The sequence below is a fragment of the Saccopteryx bilineata genome, chromosome 6 (genome assembly GCF_036850765.1).
Source record: "Saccopteryx bilineata isolate mSacBil1 chromosome 6, mSacBil1_pri_phased_curated, whole genome shotgun sequence".
Taxonomy (NCBI): Eukaryota; Metazoa; Chordata; class Mammalia; order Chiroptera; family Emballonuridae; genus Saccopteryx; species Saccopteryx bilineata.
Genome location: NC_089495.1, coordinates 56,648,649 through 56,666,631, shown reverse-complemented (window position 1 = coordinate 56,666,631; position 17,983 = coordinate 56,648,649). Strand labels below are relative to the sequence as shown.

General features: G+C 40.0%; 1 protein-coding gene across 1 annotated transcript in view; it reads left to right on the top strand.

Annotated features, from left to right (window-relative positions):
* The first annotated feature begins 3,061 nt into the window (after positions 1–3,061).
* The window catches only part of GPC6 (glypican 6), a 1,376,210-nt gene continuing 1,361,288 nt past the window's right edge, over positions 3,062–17,983 (top strand). The window contains exon 1 of the mRNA XM_066234964.1: positions 3,062–4,023. Coding sequence (XP_066091061.1) covers positions 3,864–4,023 — 160 coding nt within the window. The 5' untranslated portion in view covers positions 3,062–3,863. The remainder of the gene's footprint in view (positions 4,024–17,983) is intronic.

The following is a 17,983-nucleotide window of genomic DNA, read 5'->3' as shown; positions in this document are numbered from 1 at the left end:
AGAGTTTTATGTCCACCCCTACACTATTTGAAGGAAAAAGAAAAGGGACTGCCATGACTTGGCTAGACCAATTGTAGTTGACTGCCTGGTGTTGGCACAATGCTCCCCAAACACGATCAGTCTTCAAGTAGCAAGAAAGAAGAGCTGATAGCCATGGAGTAGGCAACTGACTGGAACAGCTCTGCTTCTCTATCCACTAAGGCTGCTCCTTAAGATTCAGTCTTTTTCTCACTATGATTCAGTCTCTGAGGTTCCATTCATCTTATGCCTAGAAGAGGTTGTGATAAACAGCTGGAATGTGCAAGTTCTCTATAAACAAGGGTCTCTATTGTCCTAGTAAATATACCATATTGTTCCAATGAGACTTACAATTTTAAAATAACTTTTAAAATAGTTTGCGATGTATGCAAGTATGTATATTGATCCAAAGACCAAAGCATGCTAATTCTTTCTGCAAAATGTCTTCACCTTCTTTCCATTCACTATCCTCCTATTCTGGCCTCAATCACTTGAAACCTTTACCATTGTGACAGAGTTCTCTGTGTTTTCCTGTTTACCTCTCTTTTGCTTCTGTTTGCTTGTCTCCTCTGGTTTGATATTTTTCCATGCTCTAACTTTTATCCTATTACATACAATATAAACATTACCCCTGAGGTTCACATCCTTTAATAACCTTTCTTTCTGTCTAAATCAAATACCAAGATCTCTTTAATATGAGCTCTCCTCTTCTATGAACTTCCATGACATTCAATGCTCATTCTAATGCCTCATTTAGGCTCTGCAGCTGCCCTTAGCTGGAATGTGTCAATGTGTCTTTACGTCTCTTCAAACATGCTACATTACCCAACTAGTGGAATAAAATGAGGTTGAGATCACCAGTAAAAAGATTTACTTAAAGTTCACAATCCTACCCTAACTTGTTTCCCACTCCTGATGGGATTTAACTAATTCATTTATGTTATATAAACATAACACTGCCACAAACACTAAGATCAATTTATAAGTGTAGGAACTATGTGCGAACTATGTGCAATAACCTAGTGCTGTATATTTGCCCTGAATGCTCATTAAATAGTTAATGATTGATCAGTTTTTAAATAATTTAAACCATATACACTATCTCTTTACCTCATTTTTCTCTATGTCAAATGTGCTTTTTGTTGCATTATCTACTACGTACTTCTATGGTCAGGATAAATTATGAGTCCCAGTGTGAAAGGATAGGATGTTATGTTTGTATTTACCCCCTTACTCTGGGTTACTGATCACCTGACTATGACAGAAACTGAAGTTTGATGGAGATCATGTCAAATACCATGGACATAATGAGTTGGCTGTAGAAATTTTTAGTCCTACCAATTCTACTGTTTGTCCGTAAAGACAATAGAGTGTATTTTGTTTGTTTGTTTGCTTTTTGTTTTTGTTTTTTACAGAGACAGAGAGTCAGAGAGAGGGATAGACAGGGACAGACAGACAGGAACGAAGAGATAAGAAGCATCAATCATTAGTTTTTCATTGCACACTGAGACACCTTAGTTGTTCATTGATTGCTTTCCCATATGTGCCTTGACCATGGGCCTTCAGCAGATCGAGTGACTCCTTGCTCGAGCCAGTGACCCTGGGTCCAAGCTGGTGAGCTTTTGCTCAAACCAGATGAGCCCACGCTCAAGCTGGTGACCTCGGGGTCTCGAACCTAGGCCCTCGGCATCCCAGTTCGATGCTCTATCCACTGCACCACCACCTGGTCAGGCAGTAGAGTGTATTTTGTTATCTTGATTTCAGACTTCGAGGAAAATAAGTTCAGAAACTTAAGGTCTGCCAGTTAGTAAAATTATAATAAAGATAGAAGTTCTGCTAAAATTTTAAGAGAAAAAAATATGTAATGTGACTGTTGTTTTCTGAAAGACATGTTATGGATTTGTGAAGAAGAAAAAGTCCCTCTGTAAATAAGACAGCAACCTTTTTAAAGAATTTCTAAAACTTAATTGAGGTTGGAACTTAAACTTGAGAGGTTTTTTTGGTGGATAAAGAGAGGAGGAATTTATTAAAGAGAGGAATGTTTTATGATGATGATGTAGATAATTATCACTATGACGGTGGAAAAAAATGACTTAAATTTCATTAGTCATTCTTGTCATCAACAGACATCATCAGAAAAACATCTTCATGTGTCACTTTATACTACAGATAAGCTCCATAGAACTGGACATTACCCAATAGTCATTTCTGAGTAGCATGCTGGTCAAACATACATATGGTCATGCTAGTGAATAACCATTATTTTTTCTTCTTTTCTCTAAGATGTAACTACCTTAGTAGTTGCAGGAACTTTGGGTTTTTAACATAGACTTCTGCATAGCAGAGTTCAGTGTCATTAACATAAGAAAGTCCATGGAAATTAGCCAACCCAGAGTTTTCACTTTTATCCCATTGCACAGAACTTGAGTGGAAGACAGGAAGAAGTGAAATGATTTTCCACTTGAGAATTCTGTTAACCTTGAAGAAAATGTTAAGTCTAGTAGGTGAGATCATTTGGGGAGAGAGAAGGGAGATACTATTTTTTTTTTGAGATACTACTCGTTTCCCAATATCTTCCTTCATGTACCCCATAGAGCTCCATACTCTCTCATTCTCCTATTGCTTCTGTGTTCTGATTTGTATTCTTAGCCTTCCAGTTCCTCCACACTCTGGAAATCAAGACAATCTTTTATGGAATATTTTAAATTAAAATGGGGAAAATTTTTGAATCCAGAAACAAAAATTTAAAAACTGCTGGTTTCTAACGTGTGCACAAACTGTCTTTAGAAAATAAAAAGAAACAAAGACAAACAGAAATTAGACAATTAAATGGAGTGGTGATTGTGCTCTGCTGTTGAGGGGTTCTCCTAAGTGTTTATTTCTAAGCTGGCTTTGTTTCACTAGGTCATGAAGTATTGAGAGCAACAATTAAAAAGAAAAAGAAATTGCATTGTCCTTTATGTCCACAAAAATACAGTTTAATAATATGTGATTTAATTGACTTATAATACTGTGTTTCTAAACTGATTACTTATGTCATTAAGGTAGTATTTTGGATCAGTACGAAGGATGTGATGGGAATGAGAAAACCGGAACGTTTCCCCCTCTTTTTTTTTTCCTTCTGCCAAGTAGAAATAGATCCAGTCCGGGTTTTCCCTTAGACTCTGCCCCTGAATTTCGGGCTGTGCACAGAGTAGCACGTTTCTCTCTTTCCCCTCCTTTCTCCTTCCCTTTTGCCTCCAGGATTTCTCTCTTCATATTTCAGGAGGGCTCTCACAGGCTTCTTCAGCCTGTGTGAAGCTGAGGCTTCCTTTGGAACTCGCATATCCTCAACACATACCGCCACGCAGACACATCCCCAAGCACCTCGCGCTCGCACCGACACACGCGCGCGCACACACTCGCGCTCGCCTGTCCACCTCCCACCCGGGAGAGCCGGCGCGCGTTCCCACCTTCGCTGCACACTTCAGCGAGCCGAGCTCGCTGCGCTCTAGGATTCTGCGGCTCGGAACTCGGATCGCAGCTCTGAACCCTCATCGTGTTTTCTGAAACAGTTCCTTCTCTCTCTGGTTTTTATTGCACCGTTTTCGATCTGGGGGTAGAGGATCAAGGCGGCTGCTTTCCCAGCCAGCCCCGGTTGGCTTGCCATCCTCCATCTGGCTTATAAAAGTTTGCGAGCGCAGTCCAGAGGGCTGCGCTGCTCGTCCCCTCGGCTGGCGGAAGGGGGTGACGCTGGGCAGCGGCGAGGAGCGCGCCGCTGGCTCTGGCGGGCTTTCGGCTTGAGGGGCAAGGTGAAGAGCGCACGGACCGTGGGGTTCACCGAGCTGGATTTGCATGTTTGCACCATGCCTTCTTTGATCGGGGCTGTGATTCTTCCCCTCTCCGGGCTGCTGCTGTCCCTCCCGGCCGGGGCGGATGTGAAGGCTCGGAGCTGCGGCGAGGTCCGCCAGGCGTACGGTGCCAAGGGATTCAGCCTGGCGGACATACCCTACCAGGAGATCGCAGGTAAGCACGGGTGCACGGCCCCGGCAGGCGGCAGCTCTCCACGGCCACACAGCCCGGGCCGCCCGGTGCCTTCCTCCTTCCCCCTGTTGCTGAGTTGTTGGTGCTCACTTTCTGTCAGGGCTCTCCCGGCGCCGCGCCACCGCTCCGGGCGGCGGATGCTCCCTCGACTGCTCCCGCGGGGGAAGGTGTGCGTCTCCTCTGCCTCATTGTGTGCACACGCGGGAGCGCCTGCTTCTCTCCCTCCCTCCACTCTCGCGCCCTTGCGCCCCCTTGCTTGTTGGCTCCCGCCGGGCGGGCCGGGGAAGCCGGGACACTCGGGGGTGGTAGCGGCGCCAAAGCAGATCGCGGAGCGGAGCGTCCACCCCGCGCCTTTCGCTGGGGCAAACTTGGAGAAACTGCGGCCGCAGTTTGCCCAGCGCCACAGTCTGAGTGGCGCCTTCTCCACTCCCGCCCTCGCACCGGCGGGGGCGGTGGAGAGACGCCGAGAGCTCCCCTAGTCCCTCGCTCCACTCTTTCTGCACTTCGGGCAGGCAGAGTGCGGGGTGCTCGGGCTGGGTGAGGGCCAGGCTGGGGGACCCCCACCGAGGGACTCGGCCTCCTCACTTCCGCAGTTCCGGGCTGGTTTGGGAGTTCTCCGACTGCCTGTTTCCTATTTGGGGCGTTCTTTCCCGAGAAGGTTTCTCAGCGATTCCCCGGCTGCTGTTGGTCACTTGAGGTTGCGGGGGCGGGGGGAGGACACCCCAGCCTCCCGGCGCGGCGCTGGGTCCTGAGCGCGGCCTCGTACGCGGGCTCTAGGAAACTGAGCCAACTTAAGCGGGTTGCTCAGTAGTGGATTCATCTCAGGGTCCGCGGACCCAGTGTCGCCTGCGTGTGCGGCCACTAACATTACTTCACCGAGAACTCGAGAGTCCTCACCCGCTTTCTCGGTGCCGGTGTGTAGGTAGCGCTTGGTTTTCAACAACTTGCGCAGCAGCCTGAGTGCGTGTTTTCCGGCTCTTACCTCCAACCGAATCCCATCTTCTTTGGGGCTCTGTGAATGAAACGTGTCGGGGAGAGCTAATCCTGTGGCTGCGAGAGAAATGAACTGAGAGAAGCAGAGAGAGGCCGGGAGATGCTGCGACGGCGCGGGCTGCTCAAACTGGCAGCTGAGGTCCTCAAGTGACCGCAGCTGCTCGAGTCAAAACGCTGAGTCTCCATCAGCCTTTCTGCGTTTTGCCAAAAAACTGGTTGATGGATGAAAAGCATTTGCAAATATCTTAAAACATAACAGTTTCTATATACAGTAGAGTGGAATTACTATTTTATTATGATCTACAAACTCTACCAGTGAGGGTTTTTTACTTATACTGAAACAATACATTTCCGTGAATTTAGGCATTACAAAAATAGCCCCTACATCACGCCAACAGTATTTCAGAGAACCCTTTCAAATTCTGAGCCAAACACAGCCAGCCTTTGGTAAGTCGGAGGCAGAAACCGTAGTGAATTATAAGACTACCTTTCCACCCCTGTCACTTCTTCTTTTTTCCCCAGAACTCCTTAATTTGTTAATCAATGAATAGAGACCGGCTACCCCTCCAGCTCCTTAAGTTTCTCAACTCCTTTCCCTTTTGTCTACTGTAATTTCATTCTTTTTAATTGCTAAGGATCAGTGTTGCTTACCCCCCTTCCCAAATCTCAGGGAATTCAACTTTTAAAAGGTTTGTGGTATGGATAACTTCTTTTAGGAACTTTTTCTCCTCTAATGTGGGCTTTTTCAAACTGTGTCTTTTAAACACAGATATTTCCCTAACATGATTTCAGATAAGGTATCTCAAAGAAGAAAACCCTTAAGTATTTTTAAATTGCTTCAGTATTCTTCAGTGGATAATGGGACTTTCTGGAGACTACCGTTCATGCTTAACATGATACGAATCTCCTTACTATCAAGGTGAAGGTTTTCAGTGTAAATGATTGAAGTAGTCATCATTTACTTTCCTGAACACATTTACAGAGGTTCAAACAAACCCTTGAGTAGATTTTTAACTACAGTCCCCCCTTCTTTTTTCTTCCACCCCTTGACAAGCACAGTGCTTGCTAATGGCTATGAATTTCTAAAATGTGTGCACTTTTGTTATTCATTTTTTTAGGACTAAGAGTGCTGTTGACTTGAAATTATAAAGGTACAGGTCACTGTAGGGTCAGAGGCACATCTGGTAGGAAAATAAATGAATTGTAAGATGATTGTATATTAAGGATATACTTTTTTCCCCCCAAATAAACTTTACTCAGTGCCAGGTATTACTGTTGAACTGATCAGTTAGGAAGTATGTTCCTTTATTAAATGAACCCACTCTTCCTCTCCTCCCTAGTTACTGATACAATTTACATTTAATCATCTAGTATATTGTGGTTATCCTTTCTCTGAAGCGCTTTTCATTCCCTGCCTTGTTTGGACTTTGAATGGTTTGCTTGAGAAATGGCATATGCCATTTATCTGCCAGAGAAAATGAGTTTAAAGGAATTGCTGTTCAGAATTTAGATTCATGAGATCTGTTTCTAATTGAAAGCTATTTGCAGGTAGCTTGCCTGGTAACATAACTGAAAAGTAATAAGAACATTATTTTTCATCACAACATTATTAAAGTTTTACTCAGAACTCTGGATTGTGAAATAGTGTTGTTCTTTTTTATTCTAGGAAAAGAGGGGAGTTCTTGAATCTCAACAGACAGGGACTGGGATGGGTAATACATAAAGTTACACTCTCAGAGAGTGCTTGGGAAGGAGGAGGCTGTCAAGGGGCCGTTAGTATTATTAATCTTCACTCAGCCTTGATTTTAAAGCATCCCAGGCAGATCAGATAGACTCTCTGTCCTTGTTTGAAAGACCTCCAAAGGGGCAACTCTCTCAGCAACCTATTCTAATACTTAGTAATTCTTGTGGTATCAAAATGTTTCCAGATATCTAGCCAAAAGCCTTTAAGGTGTGCTTGCTTATTTTTTCTTGTTCTGTCTTCTGAGAAGATACTGAGCAGGGGATCATCAAGTTCTTTGTGGGAACTATTATTCTGAGCAAAGGTCAGTGTGAAACATCTCAGTCTTTTTTTGAGCGTCAATAATATCATCTCATTTTCCAACCTGATGTATCCTGATGGCTCTGAACTTCTAAAGGAGCTCCACAGCTGAAAAGAGCGTTCACTTAAAAGTCAGGGCAATTCAGAAAATGCTGTTTGAGGCTTACTGTGCTGTTATTTTATGCTTTGAGCCTTCTTGGAGTCATTTGCTCTCATACTTTGTAGCTGGCTAATGGTGACTTATTGGTCTATATGCTCACTTTTTTTCCATTAATTATCAAATGTTACTTTATTTTACAGTCTCTTATTTAGAAATTACTATGTACCCAGCACCTATTTGAAACATTACCTACTTTTAAAACATTAAACATTGTCTTATTGACTCCTTATAATAACTTGGTAGACACTAACATCATCTCCATTTTATAGGGGAAAAGATTGAGCAAGAGACAGACTTAAATAATTAATTTACCCAAGGACGACTCCATGAGAAAATGAGGAGGCTCGAATTCTAACTCAGGCACTTGAGTCCAAAGACTCAATTAACCATGGCCACTGTCATTCTGTATTTGTTGAATGAATGCATTGCAAAATCACTTTTTTCTTTATCTAATACTGTATGTAGTTTATATTAGCAATCACCATATATATATATTTCCTCACAGTTTTTGCTGAATGTTTTCTTTTACTTGCAAAATCTACAATTTTCAAAATCACTTTGACTTGGATTTTGTTCAAGAATTGACCACACTGCCACCACTAAGTTGCCTGCTTATTTATGCATTTTCCCTGTCTTGTCAGTTGTATAGATGTGGTTATATAAAAGGTGGGAACAAAAGAACTTGTGTTGGTTGTTTTTAATATCCTGGGCCTACTGAAATACTGGGTTAGTCCAACAAAGTTTACTGTAGAAAGCTCTCATGTGGGTAGAGGGAGAAGGATAGTCTCTTTCCACAGATTAGGGGAAAATCTATGTAACTAACTCTGTTCTCGGTATTCACTTTGTCCCTTTTTCTGTCTTGGTTATTTTGAGAGTTGGACTACAGCTGGATATTAAGGAAGTATTAAATAGAAACAGACTCATAGATACAGAGAATAGACTGATGGTTGCCAGAGGGGAGGGGGTTGGGGGCTGAGTGAAAAGGCGAAGGGATTGAGAAGGACACATTGATAGTTAGAAAGTAGTCATGGGGATGTACAGTACAGCATAGAGAATATAGTCAACAATATTGCAATAAGTACGTATAGTGCCAAGTGGATACTGGAAATATCAGGGGGAAAACTTTGTAAAGTGTTTGCTTATCTAACCACTATACTGTACACTTAAAAGCTAAAACAATGAAATATTGAATGTAAACTGATTGAAAACATTTTTTAATTAGAAAATATAGTATTAAACTTTTTCTCATCTCTTTGATAGCAATATATCTCAAAAATCTAAAAGTCTATCTCAAAGTCTAAAGTAAAAAAAATACAGACTATTCTCTTATCCTCTGCTGATATACTAGAAATGTTTTTCGTCTTTTTTTAGGGTTGCAAGTTTGAGAATATGTAATGCTTCATTGTACCAGGCCTTTGTGCAATAGTCTTTCCTTCTTTTGGTGGGCTTTCCAGGGAAGTGGTCCTCTCTCCCTTTGCTTCCCCAGCAAACCATCTTACTTAATGTGTTTAGCATTAACACAAATCTTTTTTTCAGTTTGCATGCAGATATTACCTTAACGGAACGGAAAACCAGTGTTTGGGAACCCTTTTACAGACATGTTAAATATCTTAGTTGGGGATAAATTATTTAATTTCCATTTATCTGCCTGACTTTTGACTGCTTTGCCCTCTGTTGGCATATATCTTCAAAGTCATTTCACAGAACTGTGAGGTATAATGGGTCAGATGAACATCAGATTTATTTGTTTTTTTATGATTTGACAAGTCACTAGATTTCTAAAAGTACCAGATTAAATTCAGGTATCAAAACAATATAAAATCTAGGCTTTTAGGAGTGCCACTTGTTAAATTCTTTATTTGGGAGTTAATTTTAGAATGATTCTTGCAAACAGGGTTATCTTAAGCAAGTTAATTAGAGGATAATATGTCATCATTGAGAATAAGAGTTCATTCTAGTTGATTGATATACTTTTTTACGTAAAACTAACATCTTTAAAGCCTGTGCATAAAAATATAGGTCTCTATCAAAAGTGATTTAAAATATACAGCATTATGTTATTAAAAATATTATAGTATAAACATTGCATCATAATTTACGTAAAAGCATGCATGACCAGTGTTCTTTTATAATTATGGGTGAGATTCCTGAACACTTAAAAAATTTAAAATGATTAAGTCCTTTTAGACCAGAGTGACCTATCCTTCTGTCACTAGATTTGTATAGAAATATAAGTTTAGGTTACAAATTGTAGTAAAGGAATTGATAAAGTAATTTTAATAGCTTAATCTTATATTCAAGCTCACCAATGTAACATTATAAGGCTTTTTTTCTCCTTAATTCTCATTTTTCCAAAGACTTCTTTCAAGGCCAATACGGTGGCATACAGTAGTCTTGCCAGTATAAACAGAATATTTAATATTCATTTACACTTGGTGCTTATACTCTTTACAGACCAAGTTTTTCTCTGTTAAATTCTTTAGCTGGCACATAATTCAACTTTAAATAATGTCATAGATTTCTTCAGGATTATTCATTTTTCAGTGATTTACAATGATACTATTTGAAAGTGTAATTGACTCCCTAGTATGGCATATTTATACATAAGGGGTTTCATAGTGGTAAGTCTTAGGTAAAAGTTAAAAAAATTCTAATAAACTTGAATGGGAATATTTAAGAATTTTTAATAAACTTGGATGAAAAATACGTTAAAACGAATGCACCAGTTGGTAACCAAGAAAAATTAAAATTTGATTCCATATTTACATATTTGGATGCTAAACTAATGTTTTTACACATCTAGTTGTTTTGAACACAGGCCCAATAAGCATATTTTAATCATTTAGAGCCTTCCTATTTTTTTGTACCCCACAGAACTGCACCCAACATCTGCTAGCCATTTGTAAGACAAACCTGGGGCCTGTAACAGACTCCAAGCTACTGCTACCCTCCACATCCTGAGGCTGAGCAACAGGGCCTAGATACATAATCACCCTCTTCCTCTAATCTGGGAGTTCCCTTAACCTCTTCCCTTAACAGAAGTAGTGGCCCCTCTGTTATCTCTGGAAGGGTTAATGCTGTGAGGGACATCCTTTCATATGCCATGTGTCAAAGTTACACCCAAATAAAGCTCTTTAGGTCACACTGTCACCTTCTGGTCCTGTCCTTTCCTTGATCAGCCCTGAAATCCCTAGAACTCACTACGATGACTTTGGCCTTTGGTTTAGAGCAGTAAGAAGCCAGTAAGGAAGTGTGCTAGTCAGGATTGGACACAGTTTTGAAGTGTTACTTTGGTTGCTCTGTAGAGAATGGATCAGAGGAGAATGAAAGCAATATTCATTGGGAAATTGAGATTTTTCCCAATGAGGGAAAGGAGAGATTTTTAGCTTTGAACCAGAGTGGTGACTGTGGAAGTGAAATAAAGTAGAAATATGTAGGAGGTAAAATTGATACCATTAAAAGACTATTAGTCAAAAGTTATTTATTGAGCACCTACAATGTCATTGACAATGAATAGAAACTGTTGTGTGTGTATGTGAAAGAGAGAGAGATTGAGAGAGAGAAGTATCCCAGAAACATTCATTGAGTTTATGAGGCCATATAAATGCTCTGACATAGTGTATGTGTGCTTTTTAGTGGAGATGGTACTTAACATCATAAAAGAGGTAGAGGACTTAAGAAGACCAGTGTGGCTGACAAAAAGGGATTTCCCATATAAAGTGGGGTGAATTGTTAACGTTCAGAAAGTGTAGAATTATCAAAATGTGTGTAAATCAGCTATGCCCATTTTGAAACTTAAGTCACAGTTCTTTATCCTGTGGCAGTGTAGAAAACAATCTTAAAATTTTCACCAAGATGAAGAATTAATTAAATTGTCACTCTACTCCTCAAGATTTAAACAATGCTGTGTCCATGGCTTAAGAGCCAAATATCATTACTGATTCTAATGATAAGAATCACAGAATGAAGTGGATTCTATGACCTTGCTGAAAGAAGAGGCCATATTTAATTGGGACTCTATTATCATGGTGCTCCAGAGAAACAGAACCAATAGGATATATTTATATTTCTGCATCTGTCTCAAGATTACATATATGTATGACAGATTACATATATATATGACAGATTACTCAATAATAAATAAATTTTATATATATATATATATATTTGAGGAGATGTATTATAGGAATTTGTTCTTGTATGTATGGAGGCCGAACTGTCCCATGATCTGCTGTCTGCAAGCTGGAGACTCAGGAAAGTGGTGGCATAATTCAGTCCTACAATGCCAAAGGCCTGAGAAAAGGGTGGGGGACAGGCACTGGTTTAAGTCTTAGAGTCTAAGGCCTGAGAACCAGGATTTCTGATGTCCTAAGTGGAAAATGGACATTCTGGCTGAGGAAGAGAGAAAGGGAATTTTCCTTCTTCTCCATTTTTGTTCTGTTTGAGCCCCCAGGGGATTAAATAATGCCTACCAATAATGACCACTACTTATACTGAGTCAAATGCTAATCTCTTCCAGAAATAATGTTTTGCCAACTATCTAGCTAGCATCCCTTTGGCCAATCAAATTGACATATAAAATTAACCATGACAGAAATCTTAAGTATGGGTAACATTTATTTGGCAAAGGGGCATCAAGGAAGAACGCCTTCATGGTGGGTTACATGCGTGAGTGAAATAGTGCATGTGGGAGACAGCACAGTACAGAAAGGAGTCCCTCATAACTTGAGACACATGATATTGAACAGATAGAGTGCGGTTGGATTTTTGATGTGCTTTCAAAATCCTAGATTTTATCCAGCAGGAAGTAGGTCATCATCCTAGGTTCTTGGCAGTGAAGTGATATGTGAAAGTTTTGATTTTGATTGGTCAAGCACTTCAGTCAGGATGAAAAAGAAGGCAGATCATTAAAGGCCCAGGGAGAGAGAAGAAGGAAGCCAGGGGGCTGTTTCAGATACTAAAGCATGTGATGCTGAGGGTCCTCACCAAAGATGACAGGAGAGAGGAAGGGGTGAGTGGATTCTTCAAAGAAGGAAGAGGCAAAGTTAAAAAGAAAAAAAAACACTTTAAATATTTACTCTGCTACTTGGAAGTTGCAATTAAAGAGCTTAACGAGACAAGATATTAAAACCCTTGCCTGAATTAACTGGTGTCACTTAAGATAGTTTTGTCTGCAGGTTTCAGAAAATCCTGAATCAACTGGCTTACACATTCAGGGAAACCCATTGTTTTATATTAGAAGTCCCAACACAGAGCAGTTCTAGGATTGAGAGAGTGGGAAGGTTACAGTATCATCAGGGTCCCCATTTCTCTCCATCTTTCAGCCTTGAGACCCGCATTCTACCAGGTCAGTTGTACTATGGAAACTAGATGACTAGATGGCTGCTGGAGTATAAAGAGGCAAAGCCTCATTATAATGGCCCGAGGCACAAAAGGAGATGCTTTTTCCTCACGTGTATGTCTTCAGTGGTGAGGCAGACTACCCTCAGAAGTGCACCAGAAGATTTAGTCACTTTTCTCATTCCAGAGTTGCTTCTGTTTCCTGTGCCTGGAAGAAAAAGAAAGGGACTCTGGCCATTGACCTGGACCAATCATAGTTACATCCTCACACAAGGGCTAGTGTCCATCTTCCTCAAGTGTGTGGCCACTGAAATGCCTGGTTAGTTTTCATAATCTTAGAAGAATCCAAAGAATGGAGGATTGATGAAACAATTGAGAGAGAATGCTCACACTGTCTGAATTAAGTAGGTATTTGGCATTCTAGCTTTAGTCTAGTGTTTCTGAACTCTGGCCAGTGTTGAACTTATAAATGTTTAACAATTGGCTCTCAGAGAGGCAAGGTATAAGGAGACCTGATTTATAGCCTTTGCCAATTTCTATGGTATAAATTTTCCCATTGTGATTGATTTTAAGCTAGTAACTGTTTAATAACCAGCTCACAAAATACCTGAAAATTTGACAGTTGGTTTTTTCACGTTGGAAAGAGCCATGGCTATACTGGAATCATGTGAGAGGTTAAAATACAAGTGCTTATACTTGGGCTCCATCTTCAGATATTCTGATTTAGTTGGTCTGGTCTCCTTTCTTCCCTCTTCCTCCCTCTCTCTCTCCCTCTCCCAATATGTATATATTTATACACGTATCTATTCCCCCCACCTCAAGTAATTATGATGTGTATACAGGAAAGAGAAACAGTGATCTAGAACGAAGCTTCATAGACATTAACATGCATCAGAATTACCATATTTCCCCATGTATACGTGTGTAAGACACTCCCATGTATAAGATGCACCTTAATTTTGGGGCCCAAAATTTGAAAAAAAAAAGTATTACATGAAGTTATTGAACGCAAGTTTTATTCATCATAAAATTCATACAACTCTTCATCACTGTCAAAACCCCCATCCATTAGCTTATCCTCATCTGTGTCTGATGATGAATCATTGTCTTCATATATTGCCTCATCCTCAGTTCCATGTATGGCATTTGAAATGCCACACTTCTTCATTCAATGACTTGACAACAACCTCAATCTTGATATTATCCCAAAATCTTTTCACCCAGGTACAAACTTCTCCTATAGTTGGTTTCTTCACTCTTCCTGCTGGTATCAAATTGTCCCCAGAAGACTTCATCCATTGGTTTCCATTCGTCTCTCATGGCAGTTTTGAAGGGTTTGTTAATGCTGACATCAAGTCATTGGGGCTGGGATGTCAAGCTTTCAGGTATGATGGCAAGTTTTGTGTTTTGTTCTGCAGCAATCATCTTTGTGTTTTTTGTTATGTGTGCCCTGAACTGATCAAGCACCAATAGGGTAGGTTTGCATAAGAGCCCACTTGATCTCTTTCTCCAAACTTTCTCAAATGAGATCTTTATCCCATCCTAATCCATCCAACCCTTGTCATGAACGTGGACAGTCAGTCCTAGAGGATTTTCTTCTTTTGGCATTGTTCTGTGTTTGAACATGAGCATAAGAGGCAGCTTGGTTTCATTGGCACAACAAGCTAGAACAACTATATAATGACTCTTCATGTCCACTTGTCTTGACAGTCACAGTTTTCACTCCTTTCTTATCAACAGTTCTATTACTTGGGACATCAGATTGAAGGGGAACTTTGTCCATATTTGTAATCTGTCTCAACTCAAACTGATGTGTCTTCCGACACTGAATGACAAAATGACCTTCAGCTTCATAGCTTTCAGGCATCTTTTGGGCAAGTCTGGTGCGTGTACACATGCTTAGTCCATTCTGTCTCATGAACTTGAAGCACCAGTTGTGTCCTCCTTTGAAACCAGTAACTTCTTTTTCATCAGCAGTTCTTCTTGCCTCATGCTGAACCATCTTTGTGGACACAGGAATTCCAATTACCCTTGCTTTTCAACCCATATCTTACATCCCTCTCTAAACTAGACCATTTTGCTGACTTGCCTCTCATGGCCTTCTTTTCCCATGGTGTTTTCAGTATGGTTTCTTTTTCTAGTAGCCTGTCTCAGATTGATTTCTCAGTTGGAGAAGGACCAAACTTAAGTTCAGCAACACAATTTCCATTCACTTTTGCAAACTGGATCACTTTTAGCTTGAATTCACACTGTACGAAAATCTTTTCTGAGCCATTTCTGGGCAGAACGTGGCAAAATGTAACCTACTGTAATATACCAGTAACAAGTGGGAAACAATGGGCGCAAAGACAACAAGCGTGAAAAAGCGAGAAATGCGAGTAAAAAAATCTACAACCTCTGTGTAAGATGGATCCAGTTTTTAGATCCTAGATTTTTCGGGGGAGGGGGAGGTGCGTCTTATACATGAGGAAAATGTGGTACTGGAAGTCTTGTTAAACACAAATGCCTGAGCCCCACTCCCAAAGTTTCTGATTCAGTAGTTCTGAAGTAGGGCCTATAATTAATTTACATTCTGGCAAGTTCCTTAGATGACACTGATGCTTTTTGTCAGGCACCGTGCTTTGAGTCTCTGGGGCCACACTCTGGGCACATTCAATGTAGTTTTAAACACAGGTTTTTCTCAGGTAGGCAGTCACCTTGATTTTGGGTTAATCTCCACCCAGAAATTGTTGTTACTCCATACTGTACCCCGATCTCCTCAGCCTTTTTTTCAGGTGTTTACATTGGCCACTAGAGGGACTGAGAGAAAGACTGATTGGATTGATTCCATCCATTACTACCTAAGTTTGGAACAAAAAGGATCTATGCCAGCTGCCAAGGGAGTAGGAGAGAACCTCAACATTGTTCTAAAGGGAACTGGAAAGCTTTTAAGTTTCTTTCACTGTAAGATCCCTATTATTCTTTGCTAATCTGGCAGGCTTTCTATGGGTACAGATGATTTATTATTGTTATTATTATTTGTCCTTTTAGAAGTTTTTTGGCCAAGAGTAATCCATCCCTCACATCTCTTTGATGAGCTGTTTTTCCTGCACTAGCTTCCCAAGTGCAGATATAGCCATTTCTCCCATGATTTCTAGACTTTTCAGAGACTACATTTAGAGATGGTCACTCTTAATTTTATTCACAGCGAAAGAGGTAGCATAATATATTCCGGTCATGCACAATTGTGATCTGTAGGCTTTATTTACTAGTCTGTTTGCAGTACGTTGAGTTCTGGAATTCTTTAGAAATTGGTGCCCTGTTTTTGTACCCCCAGGACAGTTGAGATAAGCAGGGGCCAGTGCTCCTCAGGTAAATTTCAGAGATCTAGAGATATATCCTCTTCAAGGTGCTATGAAGTAGAAGCAACTATTTTCTTTGCAAAGAAAATGTTTTGAAATCTTCCAAAAAAAATGACTAATTTTTAATAATATTTTCTCAATGGATCACAATAAGTCATTCATTAGTAATTGTGAAATGAACTTGAAAAAAACCACCATGTTTTTAGATATTACAGATATGTTTAAATGGTAGGCCTTAACTTTTTCCTGAAAAAGTAAAAAAAAAAAAAATTGTCCTTTAGCTCTATTGTTTTTCCTATTTCATTCCAAATCCCAACAATTGGGAGCTTTTAAAACCTAAAAAAAAAAAAAAAAAAAAGGTTAAATTTTTTTTTTTTTTTTCATTTTTCTGAAGCTGGAAACAGGGAGAGACAGTCAGACAGACTCCCGCATGCGCCCGACTGGGATCCACCCGGCACGCCCACCAGGGGCGATGCTCTGCCCACCAGGGGGCGATGCTCTGCCCATCCTGGGCATCGCCATGTTGCGACCAGAGCCACTCTAGCGCCTGGGGCAGAGGCCACAGAGCCATCCCCAGCGCCCGGGCCATCTTTGCTCCAATGGAGCCTTGGCTGCGGGAGGGGAAGAGAGAAACAGAGGAAAGTGCGGCGGAGGGGTGGAGAAGCAAATGGGCGCTTCTCCTGTGTGCCCTGGCCGGGAATCGAACCCGGGTTCTCCGCACGCTAGGCCGACGCTCTACCGCTGAGCCAACCGGCCAGGGCAAAAAAAGGTTAAATTTAAAATGACTGATTTCTTTCTTTTTATTTTTTTAACAGCAAAAGGTTTAACAAAATGTTTTTAAAAAGTTTAAATGATCTTTGACATAATGAGAGTTCTGGTTTGAAAATAAGAATTTGTAATTCTAAAGTAATAATGATTTGAAAATGAGGGATTCCTGACCACTCCTACTTGATCTGTTACAGCTTCTCTTCCAGCTGTGTCTTTGCATTGTACTGAGGAAACATAGTTTACTGTTACTTTTACATTATCAAGTGCTAATGTGTGAAAGGTTTTTATTGTGCTTTTACTACTCATTTGATTAAGTAGTATCTTATTCAATATTATTTAACAGACTAGGGGTAGTCAGACACCAGGAGGTCAAGTACTATGTTAAAAGCTTAGGCCAATCTTTTTATATGACTGCAATAAAGAATGTATTCATTTTACTTGTATTACCACATGGCTCTCATAAAAGGTCAGTTGCAAATGGCAAATCTTATGTCATCAACATCAAAATTATTATATGTAATTGCTTTTCAATTACCACCTTCCTCTCTTTTTAAAAAAAGTAACTGGGATATTATTTAAAATCAGAAATCTTCATGATGTGATTTTTACAATAGACATATGAAATTATATATACACAATTTTTCTATTTTACTCAAGGAAATACATATTTATAGAGTGAGCCACTTAAATTCCAGCCAGAACATTAGGTACTTATGTTAGTTTTTCATTAAAAAAATTTTGAAATTATATTTTTTTCATTTAGTAGTTATCCTAAAGATGTTACATATAGATATTTACCGGGGGATGAGAAGTAGTTGCTTCAGTCTAGCTGTTCATTTGTCGCTTGTTATATGTGCCTTGATGGCCAAGCCCAGAGTTTCAGACCAGCGACATTAGGGTTCCAGGTTGGCACTCCATTCATCGTGCCACACCACACGCCAGGCTCATTTTGTAGTTATCTTAATTTAACAAATTAACTTTGAATCAATTTTTAAGCCTACATTATTGATTGAAAGATAAATAATTTAATATTGTAAGAACTTACATGCATAAATGTAAGGCAATTGCTATGATTTAAGAGTGGCAATTTATTCTTCTCCAGAACATGCTTAGTAAATTATACAAAGGTTTTCAGTTTAACAAAGGGTTTACTATATGCAGAAATATAGGTTATAATAATCTTAATCCTGTGTTGTAACCAAGGTTGCATTTTATAACCGGAAAAACAATTTCCTATAACTGAAAAAATCTAGAACACATTTTCAAATGGATTTTAACCTTTGTAACCATTAGTTTATA